Raw genomic sequence first — 24101 nt, forward strand, 5'->3', positions numbered from 1 at the left:
CTGCAAGTGTTGGGAGTTTCCCTGCTCCAACACACCTGACTCAAATCAGTGGGTAATCAGCAGATTTTTTTTTTTACAGTTTCATGTCAAGCTCTGCGCAAGTCTGGTAAATTAAGTCTGATGTGTGTCAGGTGTGTTGCAGCAGGAAACTACACTTGCAGGACTGAGCTCTAAAGGAAGGAGGCCACCTCGGCCTTAAAGCAGCGTTTCTCAGCCCTGGTCCTCAAGTACCATGTTGTAGAGCAGGGATGTCAAACTCCAGTCCTTGAGGGCCAGTATCTGGCTGGTTTTTGTTTTTTCCCTCTACCAACACACCTGATTCAAATCAAATGGATCCAGTAGCTTCTTGTTAACCTCTGTATTAATTTGAGTCAGGTGTGTTGGAGCATGGAGACAACAAAAACCTGCAGGAAACCGGCCCTCAAGGACTGGAGTTTGACATCTGTGTTGTAGAGGCAAGCAGAGTTCAACGCACCTGAATTTTGTGAGTGCCTTGTAAGGGAGGTTCATTAATGTGAATCAGGTGAGTAAGAGTAGGACCACATCTAAGATATACAGGGCAGCGGTGCTTGAGGACAAGCATTGAGAGACACTGTCTTAGAAGATGTCCGTCCCATATTTCAGGGGTAGACAATTTCAGTCCTGGAGAGCTGCAATTTTTAGGTGTTTCCCTGCTCAAACATTCCTATTTTAAATTAAATGTATCATTAAGCATATAAAGCAGGATAATTCAATCCAATCCTATGAGGACCACAATGAGCAGGTTTTCCATGTATTCCTGCTTCAACATACCTGAATCAAATTTAATAGATCAAAAAGCCCACAAGGTTGTTCATAATGACTCATTTGAGTCGCCTCTATTGGTACAAGGATACAAGGAAACCTGTTTCCCTCGTAGGATTGTTCTTGGGCAAATTAATTAATAAATATTTGATCACTTAATTGGAAATACAAAATGCCTCTGCATGCTAGTCCTTGAAATCATAGAACCATACAGAGTTGTCCTCACCAATCATCAAAGATCCATCCCAGATACTTCATTGAGATCGGTCTTAAACATAAAGTTTAAAAAAGAATGTTTACTACCAACCACTAACCACAATCTATTTTTTTATCTTAGAAAAGAAGTATTGAAGATTTAAAATCTTGCAATTTACCCCAATATTATAAGACTTGTTTCTATTTAAATAAGTATTTTGATGAGTGCCGAGTAAAGGGTTAATTAGATTCAGCTGTCTTGAAACAGGGAAACACCTAAGACTTGCATGACTTAGACTAAGGACACTCAACAGTCTACCTCTGCTAAAGTCTTTGCTAGAGGCTGTACACTTACACACAGTATTAATATAGTTACAAAAATTGTGTTTGCTTATCTTAGATTCAGACAAGATCCTTTTTTTATTTTCTTCTTTTTTTAAAGAGTAAAACAGGAATTGTAACCTGGTCATCATCATAATCATGTGATCATAGATCACATTAAAAAAAAAAAAAAGGGAAAAAAGAAGAATAGTAATGAATGATTCATAAAAATACATAGGAATAAAAAAAAAATTAAAAAAATCTCTCACTTCATCAGTAATTAAAACAGAAACCAAGTTGCCTCTGCAGTGTTAAGGCCTCTTAATTACAACTTTGTCTCATGATCCTCTGAAGGAGTAGTCAAATATTAGGAATGGGAGAAAATAAAATGTCAATAATAGTTTTAATTAATGCATGTTACATTCAATACCCACTGCGTTCCTCCCACACATAATTGCATACATTATCTCAAACATTATCATCTCAAGTGAGGAATGCAACAAACTTCTAAATGCCTTACACTATCATATATTTACATATTATCCACTTCTGTACATGGCAAGTCCTTAAATATGACCAAACATCGGAGTAATAGGATACAATGTGTGACTGATTGTATGAAGTTTCTTTGAAGCATATTTAATGTACTTTCCTTCCAAAAAAAGGCATGTGCATACAGCACTGTCATAAAAAGTTAGTCACAATTAGACATGATAGGTTAAAAACTCCAAACCATCTCTTCATTCATATTTCACAAGATAACTCTTCCTTCAGCAGGGTTTTTGTTTCAAAATGCACAAAAGTACAAAAAGTCATGTCGAGTAACCAAAGAGAATAGAAAAAAAAACAAAAAAAAAAAAACATAAAATGTGCTCAGTGCATTAAGACTTTCCAATATAACAAAAAAAAATGCAGGTGTTTGCCCTGTTCCATATCTGCGATAAATAAATTCACATTGTTACAGGCAGACAGTAACAAGTACAGTGAAGAAACAACGGTGAAAAGACTTGTTAAGCAAAAATAAAGTTACATAAACATTTGTGAAGGCAAAACTGCACATTCCTGTACTGAAAACATAACTGACAAGTTAAATATGTAGGTTAAAAATAAAACAGCTTCCATAAACCAAAATGAGTTATTTAATGCCGTTAGCTACATCGAGTATTTTGGCCTGCATGTCCATCGGTTTTTTTTAGTTTGGAGGAGCAAGAGACCTGAAACTGTGCTATGGTTCTGGTTGGTGGTGGCACAGACTTCAAACCTAAAGTCTGTCTGTGGTCATTTCAAATTAGCCCTGCAAACTCCAGCAGCTCAGTAAAGCATTAAGCGGAAATCCGCTCTAAAGTTGTCCTGATCGAGGGCTTCTGAAATAAAAAAAAAAATAGGGCTTGTTTACAGGGACAACATTTTTGAAACACTAGGGTTTGTAGGACTTCCTGGCTTCTTGTAGTGTTAACTGACTGCCTGAACAAGCAAATACTTAGCTGTGTACACATATACACACACATACACACGCAGCGTAGTGGTGGCTGTGTAATGGGATGGCCTTAAAAAAGAACAAGTGTCAAAAACGACACCCTCGTTCGGTGAAATCACACAGGAGTCTATCTGTGCACTCATTCTGCTGCACCAACGACCGCACGTGCATTCACACTAGGAAGACTATAGCAGATATTAGCAGGTGTCTGAATGTGGAGGACAATTTGTTGTAAATTAAGATTATTGGTTTGCAAATTCTTTTTGTTATGCTATCTATATTGCAAACCACTGAATGATGCTTCTGTGTTCAAATCCTTGGCAAAAAATCCAAGCATGAAGTTGTTTGAAACAAAAATGAACTTGCAGATCAGGCTTTTGGACACAACTCTGCATTACCAAACCTCAGGAAATTATCTCATCTCACAGGATTTAATGGGCAAACTTTTTTTTGTACAAGTTCAGAAAGGCCAACAGTGTTACTAAAGTATTGCATTTAAAGACAAGCGGAAACTCTTTTGCCACAAAGCATCACCCTAAATGAGAAGAGACAGTGGTGAATGCAGCCATTCAGATCTCCAGTAAGAGGCTGCAACATAGAAATGCATTGTTTTTTTTTCCACCTTGGCATGGTTTTTGACAAATTGATCTCAGAGTCAAAGGCAAACAGTGTCGATATATGTATTCATATAAATAACAAAATAGTACAGTATAAATATAAAGATTCTGTGTGTGAGTGAGTGTGTAATGTGTGTGAAAGCACAGCTGTAAATGGTTTATCAGTGTAGAATGGGATTGTGTGTTGTGCGCGCTTGTGAGCCAGTGTTTGGACAGGTCGGAGTGGGGGGTGGGGGGTTTAGAGGTGAGGCTTTCCTTCCCCCACCTCGTGGAAGAGCGAGGTGTAAAACTCAGGCTCCAGTTGTTTGTTACGGTAACGCTGGACAATCTCCGTTATCTTCTGTTTCCTCCTCACATGAGGAGGGTTGTACAAGTCACTTTCCAGACGCTTCCTTCGGCACAAGTTGATGACTGTTTGACGCACAAGAAATCCTGACAAGTGTAAAGGAAACACTGATTAATTTCTATTTAAAACTAATTAATAAAAAAACAGATAAATCCTGTTGCAAAAGATTTCCTGTAAAGATGTACAGTTATACTTGATATGTTTACAAATTTTCATTTTGGTGGGTGAGCTTCTCTCTTTTTTTTCTACCTACTCTTGCATTTTTATGTTTTACTAAGATGAAAATTACCTAGAAAAGGAAAGGAAGTTGTGCTGTCTGAGTGCTAAAAGTTGAATTATATCAACTAAAAATTCAAGTAAAAAGCAAAGTACAGGTATGTTAGGGAAGAAGGGACAAGTTAGCAGACATGAGTGGTTACCTAAAGCTCTGCGGCTGACCACCATCCCGTCCACAAGCGGAATCACCATCCCAAATTTACCAACAGCTCCATGCAACCGGATCCTGAACAGTCCTGTCTTCAGAGGGTGGATGAAAATCAGAGGGACGTCCTTTTCTAGTAACCCTGACCTGCAGCAAGGACAACAGTGGGGATGGATGAAGAAGGCACATGTTGGTTATTTGCAATCAACTTAATGATATAGAACGCATAGGAGGCCGTAGCACCGTTTTTTTAAAAGGGTAATTATGCTACCAGTCCCAGAGAAGAGGTAGAGATGAGCGATTGCTGCAGTTTGTTTGTTAACAGAACAAATCTCTGCAGGCGATTCTCATGAACTTTGCTAAAAGATTAGATGTACCTCCTTTCAGTAAACTTGTGTAGTTCACTACTGGTCTTGGTGAAAAATGCACTGCAAGCACTCATGTCTCTATGTAATAGTACTAGAGACAATAATGTGTTGATTAACTGACAAATTAAGGATCTTCTTTTAATGGGATCAGACCAGCTACATCTCACATGAGTTCTCTGAATATGTGCCGATAACTCAAAGACCTTGAAACAACAACTGCATAAATAAAAAAAGAAAAAAGTTGTATTGATGTGGAATGGACCATTAACTTGTCTGACAAGCTTCTTACAACGGTATTTACTGATAAACACTGGACTATCTTAAAACAGTTGCAACACTTGTTGTGATAAATCAGACAGAGACAGACATAATAAAAACCAACCAAAGTATTCAAAGCTACCTTTGTATTCAATAGTGACACATTTTACCATGAATCACAAATGCAGAACATATAAAGAGGTTAACTGGAACCAGTATTAACCAGACTCCGATAACAATTCTGATAGATTACTTGACTCATAAGCTAAAATACTGAATGTGAGTAATTTTCAAATAGTTTATTCCATTAAATGGATGAAATTCGTCCCTAAAATGTATATTAATAACCTAATTTCTGCCTAAATGTACCAGTTAAAGAATAAAAGAAAAAAACATTTAAACCAGTAACTGTATATGTCTAAGATTATGTTCTTCCTTGTAGGCTTTAAATTGCTGAACAAGATTTTACTTTGGGTCTGAAGATTAAGTTTGATACTCAGCACAATCAGTGTGTATAATCAAAAAAGGAAGAATACAAGCGGTCCTCTGTTTACAAACAAGTTCTGTTCCTACGTCACGGCGTAACCCGAAATTCCTCTCAAGTCGGATTTTTACCCTGAAATACCCCCTAAATTACTTAATAATTATACATCATGTTAATGGGAAAACCAGTACAGGAACTTAAAATAGACATTTCAATTGAAATTAAATAAATATTCACCCAATGAGGCATTTTGTCAGCCTCTGCATCACGTGTCGTAAGAGCTTGTACGGAACCTTGTCACTTCAAAACTTACTCTATTTTTTATTTACATTTATTTAATAAGCGTCGTAAAGTCGAAACGACGTAAGTTGAGAACTGCGTAACCTGAGGACCGTCTGTAACGGTTATGTGTCAATGATAACTAAAATTGATTAATATTCAAACTCTTTAAAAGTCAGCAGGAGCTGCTCTTTCAGTAAACAGTGTCCTTTCCCAAGAGAATTGACTGGATGGGAGGCAGAGATCTTACACATGTTTATCTCATCTCTGAAACCAACCTGCACTAGAGCAAGATAGGGTTTCATCATTATGTTGTCATGGTAACAACAATTCCATTTGAAGAGATATTGGGTCTATGCCTTTGCTCTGCAGATGTTTTCAATATTATGATAGTCTATAACTTCTGTGCTTGTGTCAATTTAGCAAAGCACTCAAGTGTAACTCAAGAATGAGTTGACACTTTAAATTTTTGTTAAAACTCACATAAATCATGTTACTACAGAATTACATGTTGAGAGATCAATGGTGTTATAAATACAACTCATTTAAACCTGTAAGGCTTGTGAATGGTGGTCTCTGGTAACTGGTTTTAATAAACCTATTCTAAAGCCAAATCTTAAAAAAAAAAAAAAAAAAAGGGTTGACTAAATAAGCGCATATTTTTCTTCAAAACAACACCCTTCCCCCACAGAAAACTGTCAGCTCTGCCAACACTTACTTTTCCTTCCGGCTTATGCAAAGACTATATGTATGTATACTTCCTGTTTAAACTGCAAGCTACAGTGCATTCAGTTTTGCACGGCAGGTTTTTCTTGACCTGACCAAAACCAAGAGATAAACCACAACTTCTTTATACTGGAAACAAAATGCTTCTTAGCGTGAATTTCTGAATACCTGCAGGAAGTGCTGTTGCTCATGCTAGCCTCCAAACCTGTGCTGGTTTCCGCCAGGAGATCAGATAACGGGAAGTTTTCTGAAAACACAACAATAATATACTGTAGTGGTACATGACCAATGTGTGGCATAGCAGTACTTTATAAAGATTTTGTGTGGTGAAATTTAGTGACAGAGCAATATAAATGTATCTTTACACACCAATAAATGTTGACTGTGCCCCAGCTTCTGTCATTTTAAAGAGTACTTGCTTACCAATATCATCAAAGCGTTCCACCCAGACTACAAACACCTTTGTCTCTGGGCCCAGCTGTGGGTAAGACTTTCCAGCTGATGACCTCTTGGTCTTCACCAAAGGACTCAACTACCAAAGTAGGAAAAGTCGTTTATTTTAAGCAAACAATGCATCCAAAGTCACAAATCAGAAACAGTAATGTTAGTTAAAAACGTTACCTTTTTTGCAGACTCCAGGTTTTCAGAATGGCTGGGGAAAAGTTCCAATGTTAGATTAGGTTGTTTTAATATTCCAGGCATGAGGTCTGTGGTGGTGTCTGCCTCCACTGTGGAATCACTGTGCACAGATGACTCCTCTGCAAAACATCAAATGGCAAACTACAGCTCTTTTGACCCATTATGATAAACTGAGTTTTAGATGAGTCAATATTCAAGCAAATGAATACAGACCAGAATTTTCTGTGAGAGACGGAACAACAAAGGCAATTTCAGTCAGAGCATCCGCATAGTACAAAACTTTCTTCTCTCCGTTGAAGACTGAACCTCCCGTGTCCTCAGGTGTAGCTGCTTCATCTACAAAGCAAGAAAAAGGCTGTTATTATCAGACATGTACACAAACAGCAGCTCCTGTAATATCCTCAAATGATCCTTCTTAAGGAATGCAGTGATTGGCAGGAGCTTACCTCCTTGTATATCATTACTGTCAGAGCAGGAATTTAGAGACCAGCTTGTGTCAAGGTGTCCCGTCCACCCTGGGTGGCGTCCGACATCCACAGGCCAGCCCAGGGACAACAAGAACTCCAAAAAGTGGGGCTGAACACTGGCTGATGATTCAACATTCCTCAAGATCTGATGTATCACAAACAAAGATTTTCACAAACATTTGGAGAAAGAAATAACAAGCTCAACTACTGTACACGTTCATTTCAAGCAACCATCAGTCTTGTAAACAAATGTCAACCTTCTGACGATGAGGGCCTGTTGACAGCAAGTTAATCAGTTCCTACAGAGAAGGATATCCACCTGGACAACCTGGGTTATCACTAACCAGTGCTCAAGCTTAGGACAATTTATAGCCAACAGGTGCAAACAGCATTCACACTTCTTCTAATTCAAGGCAATATGTCCATGTACTTGAATGTTAATTATTTTTACTTAGAATAAACCGGAATCTGTAAACGATTAGTGTGTATTCCTCACCTCATGGCTGCTTTTCTGTCCAGCTCTTACATAGAAAATAAAGACTGTGTCGAATGGTCGGCAGGGGAGTAGGTCAAGGTAGCTGATGTCATCAAAAAATCCTGGCAAGGATGAGTCGAGGCCAATGAGATGAGGAGGTAGACGACTGTTGTTAGGTTCCTATGAGAGGTCAATACATACATGTAAAACTGAATAAACTAAAACATTTAAGTTTATATTAGTTATTCACTTTTCTTCTGTTTGGAAATTTTAGACGATGATGCCATGACTAAAAACTAAGCAGCTAAGATGATAAAAAAGAAAGAAAAGCTAACCTTGAGGGCTTCCAGAGACAGAAAGCCAAACTGAGAGAGGAAGAGGCGTGCTGTCTGGAACTCTTGTGAGGGCGGGAGTGGCTTGCAGTCTGTCTGTGGATCTGGGAAAGGCTTGGTCTTCCAGATTTCATCACTGTGTCGCTCCAAGGCATTCTCATATTCGATCTGCTTGGTTATTAGAACACGAAGTTTGTCGTGCTGTATTTCCAGCTGAAAGAGAGGAGATGACAAGATTTAAAAAACATGGGGAGAAAATGTCCGATGAACAGCAGTCTGGATAAATTCAGCAAGAAAGGTCCCACAGCCCAGAGAGACGCTACTTCTTAAAGTTGAAAGAAAAAAACACTTATCACTCAACAGAAAAAAAGAAATCTTGTTTAAACCTGCACAATTGAACCCAATCCAGTACAAAAGCCCTTGAAGAAATCTAGTCTTTGAAGCTTTAACTGTTAATAATAATAATAATAATGTTTAGGAAGTTACCAGTGGTAATATTTTACAACCACAATTATTTTTTAATGAAAAGAAAGTGTTGCAAGAAGAGCACTGCATTGGATTAAGAAATTGGACAAAATGAACATCACCAAAACCAGATGATTTGACCCCCTTTTTTTTTTTCCAAGGAACACCCGAGTAAAACTTGATCTCCCCAGAAAAAAAACTCACGTGGCGGTAATTATTCATCAGTGAGCTTGTAGCTCTTGAATCATCCTGCCAGTCCAAACAACACACCTGGTTTTGTACAATAACAAATAAAATCAATAATTATTCACTGCAAAGCAGTTTCAGCCATAACATCTGACAGTCCTGGTCCACCTTATTCCTGTAGAAATATTTCATTTGTAAGTAATTAGTATTCAAATGGATTCATGATTTAAAAAAAAAAAAAAAAAAGGTTAAAAAGGAAGCTATTTCCTCACCTCTTTACTGACAATGTCATCAAGGTCAGGAATACTGACGTCGGCCTTAACAAGGGGGATCTTATCCACCTCTTCAGGGAATGGTCTCTGTTTGACATTGTATTTGATGCCCACTTCATTATTGGGTGTTGGACGGCCCTCTGGAACAAACATCTGCTGTGGAGAAAAGTAGGCAAAAAAATACAAAGTTGTTATATCATTGGAACAGATATGACAAAAAAAAAAAAAAAGATTTTGCACAGCAACAACTCAAAAGTCAAGTAGTAAGAATTTTCTCACCCTCTGATTGGCCCGAGCTCCCCTTGGTTGATGAAAGAGCTGCATAGTCCAGGCATGTCTTCCCGCTGTCCCTCGGATCAAAACTGTCACTGATGGACTGGGATCTGTGAGGACAGATATGGAATACATATAAAAATGCATATGAATGTCATTTTCTGAAAAATAAGATGGTGGATTAGTTGCTCATTTGACATGCTTGTTAAGTGATACAATGTCCACTACAACATGGAAATGAAGACAAAATAATATTAGGCTACTCACTCTGCTCATTGCCAAGAGGTTGTTCCAGCATCGCAAGGATAACAGAGTTGTCAAGAACAAAGTAACGGAAATTACTGGCTCCTGTGGCACTAAGTCTGGCATAGCGAATAAGAGTATCTTCATTCAGCAGGCTGCAGGTGGAGGCAGGTCCACTGGGAGAAGGGAAAGCCCCCAGCACTTGCATGATACTGGTGAACACCACAAGAACACAAGGAAGAATAGAAATAGAAAAATGTGAATAAGTGGATTCAACACATTTTATGTTCTAAAAGGATGAAAAGACAAGTGTGCCAATTGCTACAGCACATAAGCAACTAAATCATACAGGTTAAACACATGGCTATCACTCAGTCACCATTTTGGTGGTTACAAAATGGTCCAATCTTTATATTGAATTCATGCAAAAGAAGACAGAAACTTTTACATTGACAAAGAATAAATGCTTTTACACACTCGACAGACATTCATTCATTAATTCACTGTTTGAACCGCTTAGTCCGATTAAGGGTTGCGTGGAAGCTGGAGCCTATCCCAGCAATCATTGGGTGAGGGGTACGGTACACCCTGGACATGTCACCCACCTGACAGGGCCAACACAGGAGAACAAACAACCATTTACACTCACATTGATTCCTAAAGAGAATTAAAATGATCGATTAACCTAACATGCCCGTCTGAATGTTGGGAGGAAGCCAGAGTACCAAGAGAGAATCCTCGCATACAAGGAGAGAACATGCAACCTCACTACAGAAAAGCCACAGTTCAAACCTCCACACACCAAACAGATAAATGGACGTTTTTGCTGAGATACACAATTAGCAAACATTCATTCTTTTTTTAACATGAAATAGCTCACCAGGACAAAGTTGCCTCAGCAGCGTCCTTCACCCTCATTGAAGCTGGGTTGTGCTCCTTCTCTCCTTTATGACGAACTTCCTGTTCCTGACGGGACTTGCTGCCAGATATTCCAAGTTCCACAATCTCTAACACTTCAACCAAACAATCCTTATAAAAAAAAATAAAAAAAAACAACAAAAAAAAACAATGATAATATTATTACTGTAAACATATCTATATATCCAGGAAAGAATTTTAAAATCTGTTTTTAAACTTACCTTCTCATCCAACATGTCCGGGTGCTCTGTGAGCCACACACACAGGAACTGGAAGGCAGCTACAATCATGGAGTGGAGGTCTCTGGACTGAAGAGGAGCTGGACGGCTACACTGGTACACAATGTAGCCACATATAGAACTGACAGCACGCTTGCGGTCAGCAGAATCTACTCCCACCTTTATCTGATTAAGAAATAAAAAAAGACACAAGGAGACTATACATTGGACGTATGTTAAAAAATATTCTGTTTAGCCTTACTGGAAACCAGTTATTCACAACTGTTTATTTTCTCATTTTTAAAGCTTTGCATAAACTAATGCTGATCCCTTCTCTTTCTGCAGTATGATAATTATAACAATTAGTTTTCCTACTAGTAATAAATTAAACTGTCTATTGTAGAAATTTGTGGGAAATGACATTATTGCGGTTGCTCTGCCCCCAGACGTCTCCAGTTATAATTAATGAAGCTATCACTGTAATAAGCCCCTGATTACAATAAACCTGGTTTGAGTTTGCTTTGGGTTTTTTTTTCAAAACTTCATGTTTTAGAAATGTGTGCTTCAATAATTAAATTGTCAAAATAGCAATTACAGCTTCATGACACACCTAGGTAAGTGAAAGGTAAGTGATGATCCCATCATTGACAGAACAGTGTATAAAAACTGTACATTGTTACACAGTGGTGTCTATAGTATTTTTTCTTTACCTTGGCAAGCCCAGCAAGCAGTTCCAGGGCAGCGAGTGAAATGCTCATGTCTTGCCTCCACTGGGAGTTGAGCCTCTGAGTGACTAGATGGATGCTGCGCACCAGCAGGCCTGCCGCAGTATCTGGAAGAGCTAAACCATATAACACCCCGAAATACCAAACACCGCAAAGAACAAAGCATGACAGGATTAAGGCAAAACCCAAGCTTCATGCAGGATAAATGCACTCAATGCCCAGTTAGTAATAATTTAACACTTTATGCATGCATTAAGAAAGTTTAAAGAGCACACAGTATTAAGCAATATGGTAAAAGTACTGGGAAAAATATATGAAACACTCAGAACTAGGATTGAGCAATGTCAACGTCATAATTATGACTGAAATAAAACAGAATATCATGTATAATGACGATCTCCTCAATTATTGACCTGTTATTCTAAATTAATCATAAAACTGTGACAAAACAGGAATTATTTGTTATCATAGCACTAAACTTTTCATCAATATCCATACTGTACATGCTGTGAATATGGCTTGAAAAGACACAGAGCCTTTTTATACTATTTACATCACATCTGCTCGGTTTAAGCAGACCATTAAAACTAATCTGAACAAGAATCAACTATTTAATGGCAGTGTTGGAGTTGTTACTCAAAAAAGTAATGGGTTACTTTTACTTTATACTTATGTAAATTTGAACAAAATTACTTTACTTGTTACTGCATTTGAAAAGTAACGTCACTACTTATTACGTTACTTTACCATTTCTTACTTTAACGTTACTTTACTGTTTCTGACTTTAACGTTACTTTACCGTTTCTTACTTTAATGTCACTTTACCGTTTTTTACTTTACCATTTATGAGTTCACCTGGTAACGCAGGAATGCGTGTTACCACAGTAGAGTATAGCAATTTTGTTACTGACATTTTAGGTGTAGTAAGTTACTTTACTTTGTTATCCCAAAAAGTAATACTGTTACTTTACTTTGTAACACGTTACCCCCAACACTGTACTAGTTAGTCTGACAGACTTGCTGAAGAAAAAAAAAAAGAAAAATCCAGAAAGTTAGCCGAGTTACAATTTCTACATCATTCAGCCCCATAAAAATCAAAGATTAAATCTCTAAAGTGGATTTTATTGGTTAAAATTTAGAGGAAAAGGACAATTTATCAGCACTGACACATCTCAAAGAAATAGTTCAGCATCACAGCAAACTAAAAAAAAAAAAAAATTCACCTACAAAGACATTTTACCCAGTGCTTCTTAACTCTGCATACCACTCTAACCACGTTAGCTATGAAGAACAAACAAGTAAATTTATTAAGTTTCATGCTTTGCACACATTACCATCCAGGCAGTGGATCCTGGTGCAAGGCTGTTAGGTATCATTTAATCAAGCTTCATTGTTGTGTTAATTTACCAAGCTGATATAAGCTTTAGTGAAGCAGCTGTAAGTCTTACCATAGTCTCGGAGCAGTGCCTGTGCAGGACGCTCAGAGTCTGGACTGGTGGCTTCTGTGCTGCCACCACTGGTAAAGCTGATGCCACTGTTGGTGCGACTGTGACTCTGACTCCTCAGTGTCACGTGGCTTCCATCAATGCTGCCCTGCAACCACAAGAAAACGCATTCTTGACGTCGAATCTAGCTCAAACATGATGAAATATTAACGGCTTATAAGAAAGGGTGGATCTGTGGCTTACAGTTTCCGTCTGTGCACCTATGGATTCTAACAAGGCAGAGTCTTGAACAATATTGAGCATTGCACCTGAAATTGGGAAAACAATGAAAGAAAGATAAAAGAACAGTAAAATAGTGAAACACACTTGATCATTTAGGCCAGCGATGAATACTGTCTATCAAGAATAACCACATAAAGAAGACATAAAGATGTTTGCACATACCCAGGATAAGTTGTGTGTTGGTGGGGTCAGTTTCAGTCTGCAGTGCTCCTATGAGGACATTAACAAGACGTAGCCTCAGCGATAGAAAAGATACTGGCTGGTCATGGGGCCATCCATCCTCCTCATTGAATTTCCCCTCCAAAAGAACCTATAAAATAAAATAAGTCCAGATGTTCACCTCTCACAAAACAGCAGTATTTAGTAATGATTTTGAATGGATGACAGAAACAGAAATGGCATATTTTCATATTTTTCTCAAAAGTTAGAATTTAATCAAGACAGTTACCTCTGATTTGATGTTGCCAAAGTGATGTGGCAGTGGAAGCATGGCAAGAAGGATGTTGATAGAAGCTCTCCTCAACTCCGTAGGACTTACATATACCTTGAATTTGGACAATTCCCTAACAAGCATAAAACAGATGAGCCAGTTATTCAAAACTGACTTCAAAGAATAAACCTGGAAAATAAATGTGATAGTTTTATAGGTAATTCTGTAAATGAGAAAGTGATGCAAGTGACAGGAGCATATTTTATTAATCTAAAATTGGTGTAAGAAGCTGCCAGTCTAACCTGTCTGGCACAATTGTCTCCAGAGCAGCTATGAAATAGGGCACTACAACGTTGATGCCCTTCAGGTCAGTACAGAAAAGAGAGGAAGAGTTGAGAATGATAGAAGCCAGAACTGGTCGACAGATGAAATCAGAAATCTGGAGGCCTTGAATCAGAACCATGTAAAACCTGCACAAAGAAAAACAGCATAAGATTACCTATCCTTCTTGCACCTTCAGGCAGTTATTGGTTGTAACTAGTTAAATTATGCTTTGACAGTAAAAATGTTACCTGGACAAGTAAACGGGTAGAATTTCCTCTCCAGTTTTCTTGCTACAAAAGATGCGGCAGAGAGTCCCACAAGCTTCAGCTCGACCAGACTCATAGCTCTCTGGGAACTCGTTGAGATCAAACATCGGGTTGGGCACCATGGAGTCAGTGGACATTTGAGAGCCCTTCCTTCTCAGCTCCAAACCAACCTGAGTGGCTATTGCTGTAGGGAGCGGGAAAAGACAAAGAATGAAAGGACCCTGAATTGTAATGGCCAATTGAATGCATGCATGTATGAGAAACAGGCATGTCAACTCTATGTGCACAATAAAAAGTAAAAACTCTAGACTTCTCATACACAAAGGCAACAAAAAGCAGACATTTAATTACCATTACAAGAGAGACTTCAATGACAGCAAACACACTCACATCCTTAAAAAGCATTCAGTTAAGGAAACTCTGACACAAAGAGTTTGCCTACAAGTTCAACAATCACTGTCACAAGGTGTAGTGTGCTAGTGCTAAAATGTGTCGTTCATTGTTGCATGTTCACAAAGCAAAGTCCCGGTGTCAGCTTCCCCAATGTGGCAATATTATGATTATCACTCAAGGTACAGATCATTCACATCATGCATTGAGGCACCAAACTAATAAAATCACAACTCAAGTAAAATCGACAACACAAAATTACAAAAACCAAAACAAGGCTGAACTTGAAGGGGTCTGAAACGCAATAATAAGGATTAGCATGATTCAAAAGAAAAGAAAACCACTTAAAATGGGGTGGCATTGTCACAAAATGGCAACATTATAGTTGAGACAAATGGTCAGTTGGTGAAATCCATTTCATCACCTTTAGAGGAACGCTGAAAGAACGCTGGAGAACTTTTATAAATGGCAAGGAGTGGGGACAAAAAACGATGGTGATAATGGCAATGATCATGAGGAGTTTAACTGAAAAGCAGGAAGATTTGTCAAGAAACGCAAATCAAGTGAGGAAAAAAAGCTGCCGTTCCTACTTACAAGATTTATAAGAAAGGAGAATTTGGATAAAAGAGGCTGCAAGATAACAGAAATAGTGGAGAGAGACAAAATCAAAGCAGATCCAGTAGTTTGGGATCAATTCATATCAGGCATGAATTGTGTTTTTGTTCTCCTCAATACATGACTTTTTGACCCATTACAGTTCTTGGACATTTAAATCAGACATGGTAGACACGTGCAGGACACTATACCAAGAAGGGCAATATAAATGGAAAGCCAATAATGAGCCAATATTTTTTTTCAACATGAAGTTCTGTCTGTGTTGTCACTGATTCTGCTAAGTGCAATCTAGAAAATAAAATTACTAAAAAAAAAAAAAAAATCCTCAACATATCTAGCCTGTATGCAGTTTTAGCCCAGTTTAGATCGTTGGGAACTTTACAGATGTAACTCGATGGAAATTTCAAATGAGGCCACTTCTAACCAAGCCCTCCACATGTAGCAAGGTACAAGAAAGTTTCACAGAAAATGGTGAAAAAATGAAAAGAAAAAAAAAATATCCCAACAACATACAGTAAAAAAGAACACCACCAAAAACACAGAACTCCACAAAAGGAAAAAACAAAAACATACTAATGAACAGCAACAAGACACCCATTTGCCCATGCATCAGTTAAAATCCTTTTGCCATCACAAATCTTACCAGTCATGCTTGGGTCCCGGCTGAGGCCGCTGTGCAGCTTACAGTGGACCAGAGCAGCATCGAAAAGCCACTGGCCGAACAGGTTGAGGATGCTGTTGACCTTGGGCCGTGTAGGGGCTGGCAGTGGCCTGGACTCCCAACTGCTCTGGTTGGGGCTTGAAAGCAAAGGGGAGGAAGATGTTTGCTGCTGCTGCTGCTGCTGTTGCTGCTGGGATGCTTTGGTTGGTTGACTGCCACTGCTCTACAGGGTGGGTGGGATAGAGGAAGGTACATGAGTGAGGACTCGTTTAACAGACAGATCACAAACAGAGAAGAGGAATAGATGGCGTTTGTAAGCCTACTTCTAAACCTATTTGCTTTGTTAAATTTGCAACTCGACTGATTACGACTTCAAAACCTGATGATATCTCTATCTGTCCACTAGCTAAAGTCATAAATGCGGCAACTTACAGTTGAACTTTTGCTTGCAGTTTTGGTGACCACTGCATGTCGCTGCTTGCGGCTGTGAGGGGGCGTAGTGTTGGCGATGGAAGGAGGAGGTGACATGCTCATTCTGTTTACTGGGGTAGGCGGGGCGCTGTCAGCCCTGGGACGGGATATACCTGTTGACAAGAAGGTAACTTAAAAAGTGTACAAGTAGTTTGTTTTATTTTTGTTTTGTTTTCAAAGCAGAGGTGGGATTTAATTAGTCTCAGTAGATGAGAGGAAGATAAGAAAATAATTTTTCATCAGAGACTGTGCATCAATCAGACCATTTTCATTTAATGACATGCAAAACAATTGTTAGATGTGAATCATAAATAACTGTCGTGCACCAATCAGGATCAACTCTACATCTGCATGAGTCCCCTTGTTGATGACCTCGCATTTCAGTCTGAAGATCTAGGATTTGTCCTTTTGCTAATACAAGACCCCACAGTTCATAAAGTTCCAGTGTGTAACATTTAGAGCAATATATTGGCAGAAATTAAACATAATATTGACAACTAGACTATGATTCATGAAAAACTTAAAATTAAAACTGTGTTTTCATTGCTTTAGATGAAGCAATGCATTTCCATCAACACTTCAGATGGCCCTACTTGGTACTACAGTTAGCCAATGCGAAAAGCAAGCACTTGTTCTAGAGCAGGTCTGTTGAGTAGCTTGGGAGTAGATGAGATATTCAGAGGCTTACAGTTGCCACTACATCCTACACACTGGACCTTTAATATTATCACCACCAATAAAGAGATCATACGCCCATAGTATCTCATTATTTGATGTATCAGTTGATGCCTGTACCATGAGAGCGCTGCACTGGACAAAAAGAGAACACCCTCTCCCGTACGTCTTTCTTTTCAACAGACACTCCTATAGTGTAAAGACAAAAATACTTACAGACATGTTGCTATTTAAATTTTTTTAAAGGGAGTAATAAATAATCAAGAACCGCCATCTTCATTTCATTGTGATGCTGTGCCACAATATCAGCTGGAAACTAGAAAAAATTACTTAAAAACAATGCTTAACGCTTCATGAGTGAATTTAAGGTCCTTAAGATGAATCACAAGAGTCACTAAGTCTGCTTTAATCTTGTCAAATGGAAAGTTTTTATTTGGAACAACACAAGCTATAAGAAATAAGTCTATATCATCTTATTGTCTTGTTTCATCGTATACATTTGAACACTAAGAGTAAGCTTTGTTGGATTTTCAATCAAAGTCTTCAATGTTATATGAATTATTCAGCATCCTCTTACCTAAGAAGGCATCTACTAAGCAGCTCACACCCCTCATTGCCCTGAAGAAAATCTGGGGAAGCTGTTTCAAACATGGATGCAATACCACTTCATGAGGGATGCCGCTCGAGTTGAGAAACTGCTCTTGAAACTTTGGAGTAGTGCTGACTATTGCAGGGTTGCTCAAGTCAACTGGGTTGCTGAAAAAGAAAATAAAAAAAAAAAAAGAAAAGCACATCAAGGTATAAGTTAATATGCTTCAACACAAATAAACGTGGTGAAAAAGACAAAAGAAAAAAAACTAATAAACAACAAATAGAACTGAGAAGAGCAATAAAACCATGCAAACAAACAGTCATTGAATCAAACTGATAACTTCAACTTCCCCATGAAACACACACACACACAAAAAAAAGATAGAAACCATCTATGTCATTTAAATGTCAATTTTTTAAACAGATAATCTCAAATTTATGCATCATGCACCTGATCATGTGAAGAAAGCGATACCACGTCTGTGCCACACAGTCACTGTCCATCTCCAAAGGAATTAAGTTAGCATCTTCATCAGGAACCTTAAATGGTGGGAAGTTTGGCCCATGGGTAAATCGCAAAAGTCTGTGTTGCAGAAGCAAAATAATAACAGAATATAACAGTAGTAGCAGTAAATAACAGAGATTGTACAACATGATTTCATTTTCTGTGCATTGACAAATTTCTGCTCAGTTTGCTTTTCCAATCTGTTGACTCAGACAATGAATTCTACAATCTTCAGTGTAAACAAAAGACATTTTTGTTGGCAATGTCGAAGGTATTTTTTAAACATCATATCTCAAACAATAAACTGAATCTATTCTGACCTGGAAGTCAAAGCACAAGCCACTCTGCTCCACTGCTCTACAACAGGAGGGTGATGTCTCCAGTTGGCCAGCATTTCCCGTGCTGTCTTCCAGTATGGTGGTGTGGGAAAGCAACGGGCACACGCAAGCAGCCACACTTCAAACAGAACAGCCATTAATTTCTCAGCCAGTTTCTCTGCGACCCCCACTGCAACAAGGAGCAAAAAAATTGTCAGTCATCTTGACCAATAAGTACTGACCGAGAGAATCATCTCGAGAGGAGTTTACCTCCAACTGTGGGTGGGGCCAGCAATGTGTCATTGATCCGTAACAGGAAGAGCAGCAACACCTCCCAAGTTTCTCTCACCATAGAAACAGACTCTCGTGCCAACTTCTGGACCGCTGTCAGGACCTGCTGGCAAAGCCTGATGTGGTTTAGACTGTGTTGTTCATGCCTGCGCCAGATGTGGATAGACAACGGATGATTTAAAAAAAAAAAAAAAAAAAAAAAAAATTACTTTAATGTTGTGGTCAACCTATTTTTGCTTTTCAGTGGCTGACGGCTGTGAATAAAACCCTGATAACAATGTCACATTGTAATTTTAAAAAAAAGAAAGACAGACAATAATAACGAATGACACAGCTGGTTAACTTAAATAAGCTTTTATGCTCTTTCTGCACGCATTGTTTTGTATACTTCAGTAGGTCTACTCTGCACTCAGCTGACGATGCACTCATTCATTTTTAAAAAGCACAAAGTAAGTAAACAGACAGTTATTTAAAACTTTAGTCATCACAAACACACTCACAAAGCTACATGAGCTGCAGAAATGTTTAAACGCACTATTTGTTTAGCAGTAGCAGGAAACAAATTGGTAGCTGGTGCTGATCACGACAAATACAAATTTGTCCTTCACCACTATAAATACAAACAGCATCCACCGACAGTATAAGACTTGCCAACAAAGAGTCATATGCAAAAGTACACTAAGACACAAAAGAACATCAAAACCTATCTAACAACTTTTCCCACGTACCTTGGTACAAAGACATTGTAGAGGTGTTTGAGAATGGTCTGGACATACATATTGGGCTCTTTCACCACAGGTTGAGGCATTGAGTCCCTGGGCGACACCAAGGCCATCATCCAATCAGTGTACACATCAACACACAGTTTGACAGTGTCTCCCTCGAGAGGGAGGGTCAGGCCATAACACAGTACCTCCATGGTCCACTTCACCTGCGATGCAGAGTTGTTCAGATATGAGTTATGAATTTATTGGAGCATTTTGTTATTCATTACGCAGCATACTGCTACAGCAAAGTCCTCCACAGACATGCAGGACAAATTCAAATATTTTCAGCAGCATTTTTTGAATATATAATGCTGTAGCAGCTAAAACTATTTCAAGTGAATCATCACAATGTGTTAAACTGGATATTAAAAGGTAAGGCTCAATTAAAGCCAGATAATTCTATTTTCAGTGTCATATTCAAAGCTGTGAGACATTTTAACAACAAGTGGAGATATTGAAAATCAATTATGTTCAATATCCATACTCAATTCAAAATATGTCTTACATCACAGGAAACCTGAAGAAACTGTCCATGTTTCAACCAACATTAAAAACCTATAAAGCAGCACTGCCTTAAAAATACCCTGAAAGATTTTGCAAGACATTTCAAAGTCTTGTTAATGTTGATAAAAACGTTGGTGCGGATCTGTAGTTTGGACAAGGGATTCTGGAGTTTCTCCCAGCAATTCAGATACACTGCGCAGCTGGGAAATATTAGTGAATTATTTTTACCTCAACACAGTTCCCTTCTCATCACTTCCTGAAACCTTCTGTCACATCATTTATTGAAGTTACTAATTCAATATGTGCTCTGTGGTTCTCTCATTTATTCATATTGTGTTGTTTTTCTTCCTTCTTTTTCACAGCACCACAGGACTTTTCATACCTGGTCCTTTTACAGTACCCACACAAAAAGATCTGTAAATGTACTTGGTTTTTAACATCTAGCTATTGAAATTGGTTGAATCAGCATCTGGCAAGGTCCTTTAGATTGGCTCAGGACAACTCCATTAAGTACACAGTTACATTGCTTATCTGTAGATATAGAGAGTGTGTTTCTTTGTCAAGTGGTTCAAGATATAAAAAATAGCAACTTCCAAAGTCTTTTGTAATTACACATAACATCATTTAAAGCAGAACTAAGGGTTAATCTGTGTATATCTATAGTGTTTCACTAGTGAACCTACTGCCGAGATGAAAGAAAGCCATCACTGTAGCATTTTCATCACTCAGGCCGTTAATGTTGTAAAGCAGCTACGAAAATTATACCACAGAGTAAGAGGCATGAAAGCTCAAAGGGATTTGGCACAATTAAACTTTAATCTACCTTAACAGCGTTAAAAACAAATATTTCCCTTCACTGTCCGCATACACACATGCAACAGCTAGCAATACTGAGTCATAATTTGAACATAAACTAAGACACTTATTGCCAAGAATGGAATAATAAATTAAGTAAATTACAGACAGGTCCTTGAGCAAGTTCAAATTGTCAGACAATTCAAAGTCATCTGAAGACTAAGCACAGCAACAAAAGAAGCCACAACCCCAGCACACCACTGGTGTTTTTGCCAGAAATGCCTAATGGTCTTGCTGAAGCATGACTTAAGGCAGGGATCACCATCTCTGGTCCCTGAATGTTGGAGTCCTGCTGCAGATATTGAATGTTTCCGTACTGAAACATCCCTGATTCAAATCAAAGTGATCTCCACTATTTGTTGTCAAGTTATTCACAAGTCTGTACTTATTCATTTGAATCAGGTGTGTTACTGCAGGGAAACATCCAATACCTGCAGGACATTGGCCCTCAAGAACCAGAGCTGGGGATTCCTGTTTTACAGAAATAAAGAACATCCTAAGTATTTCTCACTCCTTGTCCAGAGGATCCACTGCCATGCATGTTTTAGAGGTTATACTACTTCAACACACCTGAATGAAATGAAGGGCTTGTTAACAGGCTTGCAAAGAACTTGATGCGGAAGTTCATTAATCTGAATAGGGTGTGTTGGAGTAGGAATACTTCTAAAAATGCAGGGCAGTGGGTCCTGAGTACCTCGACTGAGAAACACAGCTCTATAATATGCAGACAAAATAAAAGGACAGGCTAACTGAATGGGTAAATGTTAGGATGGCATTAAAAATTCAAATTTTAAGAATAAAAAGCAATAGAGCTGGAATCTTGCTATGCGTTTTTAGCTATTCTGAATGTTTAATTTTATGTATAGTAGATGATACAGTAGAAAAAAAACAAATGCATAATAACATTTTAAAAAGTAAATGAACATAATGCAGTCAGTTGACCGTGCAGTCAGCATTATAGAAAAGAACCTTAAATATATGAGTAGTTTCACATTGGTAAAATTGAAATATGAGACTTAAATGATTCCTATTGCATTTTAGATATGGATTATAGACCATATAGCTTGAATTTTTTTAAAAGATATAGAATGGTAATCCCTTCTTATTTATTATGTTGTACTGTCCAAAATCATCTTGATATGTTGCATTTTCCTAATATGAAATCAATGACAAGAAGTCAAAATAAACTACTCAGAACTGAATTATACATCTTGTGGTGGATCAATTTCGCTATGTCCCCAAAAGTCATATGGAAACCAAAGTTTAAAGTTGGCAAGACTTGGTAATGGAGGCAGCATCTTGGCATGAATATATTTAAAAGACATTTTAAATATATTTTAACATTGTCTCACCTCTTTATCTGTTTTCAGAATGTTCTCAGTGGCGACAGGGCTTACAGCAGTGCCCAGAGGCTTGACCACTGCATTTGCCACCTCTGTGCCCACAGTGGTGGGGTACGTATGCAGAACACTGAGGTGGCCGTGGTCACTCTGCACCACCAATTGCAGCGAGCGCCACTCGGAGTACATGGTCCTGATGTCTACTGGTTTCTACTCACACCTCCTGCCTCCACCTGCAGAACCAAAAACCTAAAGTTAGTATAAGGTGGCAAGCTAGAAAAAAAAGTGCCAAGTGTTTATTCAATCCAATATTGGACAGTTTTACTTCAGCCAAAACTCTCAACCTTATTCTGCTAATGTAGAAAAACTGATTGACTTAAACTACGTCAGCTGGTTTAACAGAATGCAAGACATGATGTTAGATACAAATTAACTTTCTATTTTAAAAAAAGAATACTGTCACATGCAAACCTCGTGCAAAAATCGTGAACTCAAAGTGTATTCTGTCATTCATTATTGTGCCCTTTGACAGGAACCATCAAACAGATTTTAATGCTGCTGCTTATGTCCTTCTCTTTCTATCTATGTGGTGCAAATAACATATATAATTGGGTTTCGTCTTCGAGGCTTAAATGACACAAACCTATAAAAAAGAAAACAGTTTTATTCCACATCCGGATCGGTTTAAAAAAGAAAAAAGAAAAGCAAAGGAATCACAACCAGGAAACGGATCTTGGATTGAATTGCGTGCTAGCGTTAGCTTGTATTCTTAACATCTTCCTCATCTGGCTAACTGCATTTGATGAAGTTACTTTTGGTTGGCTTTAATGTTACAAACATCTTTCTGATTAGGACACAACTATAGTCAATAAAGGTCCACAGTTGTATATCTAATAATTTATTTTAGACTACCTTGTATATGATCAGACGTTATTAGCTAGCTTAGCTAGTGTTCGCTAATTTAGCCTCTTCGTTGACATTAGCTCGCTGAGCACCAGCTGTCAGTTCAGTCGGCTAACTAGCCTGCATAGCAAAGACAGAAATGTTTGTTCAGAACTCAAGTAAGCTGGTTTTACTCTTTACCTGGACTAGTTGGATACGTTGTCATAACAGAACTCTGAGCCTCGCAGTATACGCTATATTTGCAGCCTGGGCTAAACCATAACAGCCTCCATCTTCGCAATGTCAGGGCTTGGATATTGCAGCTTGTCGGGCAAACGGGAAGCAGGATCCGGAGATTCACGCCCCCTACTGTTTAGGACAGGCAGTGCACGTGACCGGAGGCGCTTTCATTACATAGAAAAAATAATAAAAGTTATACCAAAGCGGGTCTTCAAAATTACTGAATACCTCTTTAAAAACAAAACAAAAAAGAAAATAAAACTATGACTTTCCAACTAGGATAAACAAACAAAAAAAAAAAAATCAGGAAACGAAGCAGATAAGATTTCATAAAGTAGCTTTTGATTGATCCAAAGAGGAAGTGTCTCACTTTGCAGCATTGTTTCATTGTAATCAGAATAGGTTCATGTTCTCTATATGGTCATATTTACCAGGATGTTAACATTTATATCAGTAGGACTTACTTTTGATAGGGATATGTAAATTCTGTCTGAAAAAGCATTTGTAATTTTAGGCAAAGAGAGAAAAATTCATTTATTTTATTGTCTGGCTGAACAAACTTACATGAAATGGGTTTATTAAAGAGTGGTTACATATATTTTAAAAAAAAAAGATATTTTGACAACTACAAATCTCTTTTGTGTGTTTTAATAGATATAATATCAAATGCAGCAGAACAAACTCAAATAAATTTTGAGACCACAGAAATTTAGCAGCTTCAGTATTCCAAGTAATCTTTTATTGCTTCCATTGACCTGCAGG

General features: G+C 38.1%; 1 protein-coding gene across 4 annotated transcripts; it reads right to left on the reverse strand.

The window, feature by feature from the left end:
• Positions 1–1717: 1717 nt before the first annotated feature.
• LOC306754779 (ral GTPase-activating protein subunit beta-like) lies at positions 1718–23398 on the reverse strand. 4 transcript variants are annotated; one of them, XM_079238861.1, is made up of 31 exons: positions 23301–23398; positions 22230–22450; positions 19480–19682; positions 18731–18897; positions 18464–18650; positions 18090–18221; positions 17625–17803; positions 16334–16485; positions 15884–16124; positions 15220–15255; positions 14218–14419; positions 13948–14115; positions 13664–13778; positions 13378–13525; positions 13177–13241; positions 12937–13081; positions 11474–11595; positions 10767–10949; positions 10508–10656; positions 9652–9839; positions 9391–9494; positions 9112–9264; positions 8192–8401; positions 7878–8036; positions 7361–7526; positions 7128–7250; positions 6897–7033; positions 6699–6807; positions 6444–6522; positions 4159–4307; positions 1718–3825 (listed from the first exon to the last, which is right to left on the reverse strand). In XM_079238861.1, exons 2-31 carry the CDS (start codon positions 22404–22406, stop codon positions 3632–3634), a joined length of 4542 nt encoding a protein of 1513 aa, XP_079094987.1. In that variant the 5' UTR covers positions 22407–22450; positions 23301–23398; the 3' UTR covers positions 1718–3631. The 4 variants fall into 4 exon arrangements, with proteins under 4 accessions (XP_079094987.1, XP_079094986.1, XP_079094989.1 ...); XM_079238860.1 differs by having other exon boundaries at positions 9112–9267; XM_079238863.1 differs by lacking the exon at positions 15220–15255.
• Between the last annotated feature and the right edge of the window lie 703 nt (positions 23399–24101).

The sequence above is a fragment of the Telmatherina bonti genome (assembly GCF_933228915.1).
Source record: "Telmatherina bonti genome assembly, chromosome: 4".
In the NCBI taxonomy this organism is placed as follows: Eukaryota; Metazoa; Chordata; class Actinopteri; order Atheriniformes; family Telmatherinidae; genus Telmatherina; species Telmatherina bonti.

Excerpts from the sequence above, each read along its gene's own strand:
- LOC306754779 (XM_079238860.1), bottom strand. The coding sequence starts at position 22,406 with ATGTACTCCGAGTGGCGCTCGCTGCAATTGGTGGTGCAGAGTGACCAC. Across the intron at positions 11,596-12,936 it reads GGCACTGCTCCGAGACTATG|ATACTGCGGCAGGCCTGCTG; the intron begins GTAAGACTTACA and ends TAGCTCTTCCAG. Across the intron at positions 10,657-10,766 it reads CGGACATGTTGGATGAGAAG|GATTGTTTGGTTGAAGTGTT; the intron begins GTAAGTTTAAAA and ends TTTTTTTATAAG.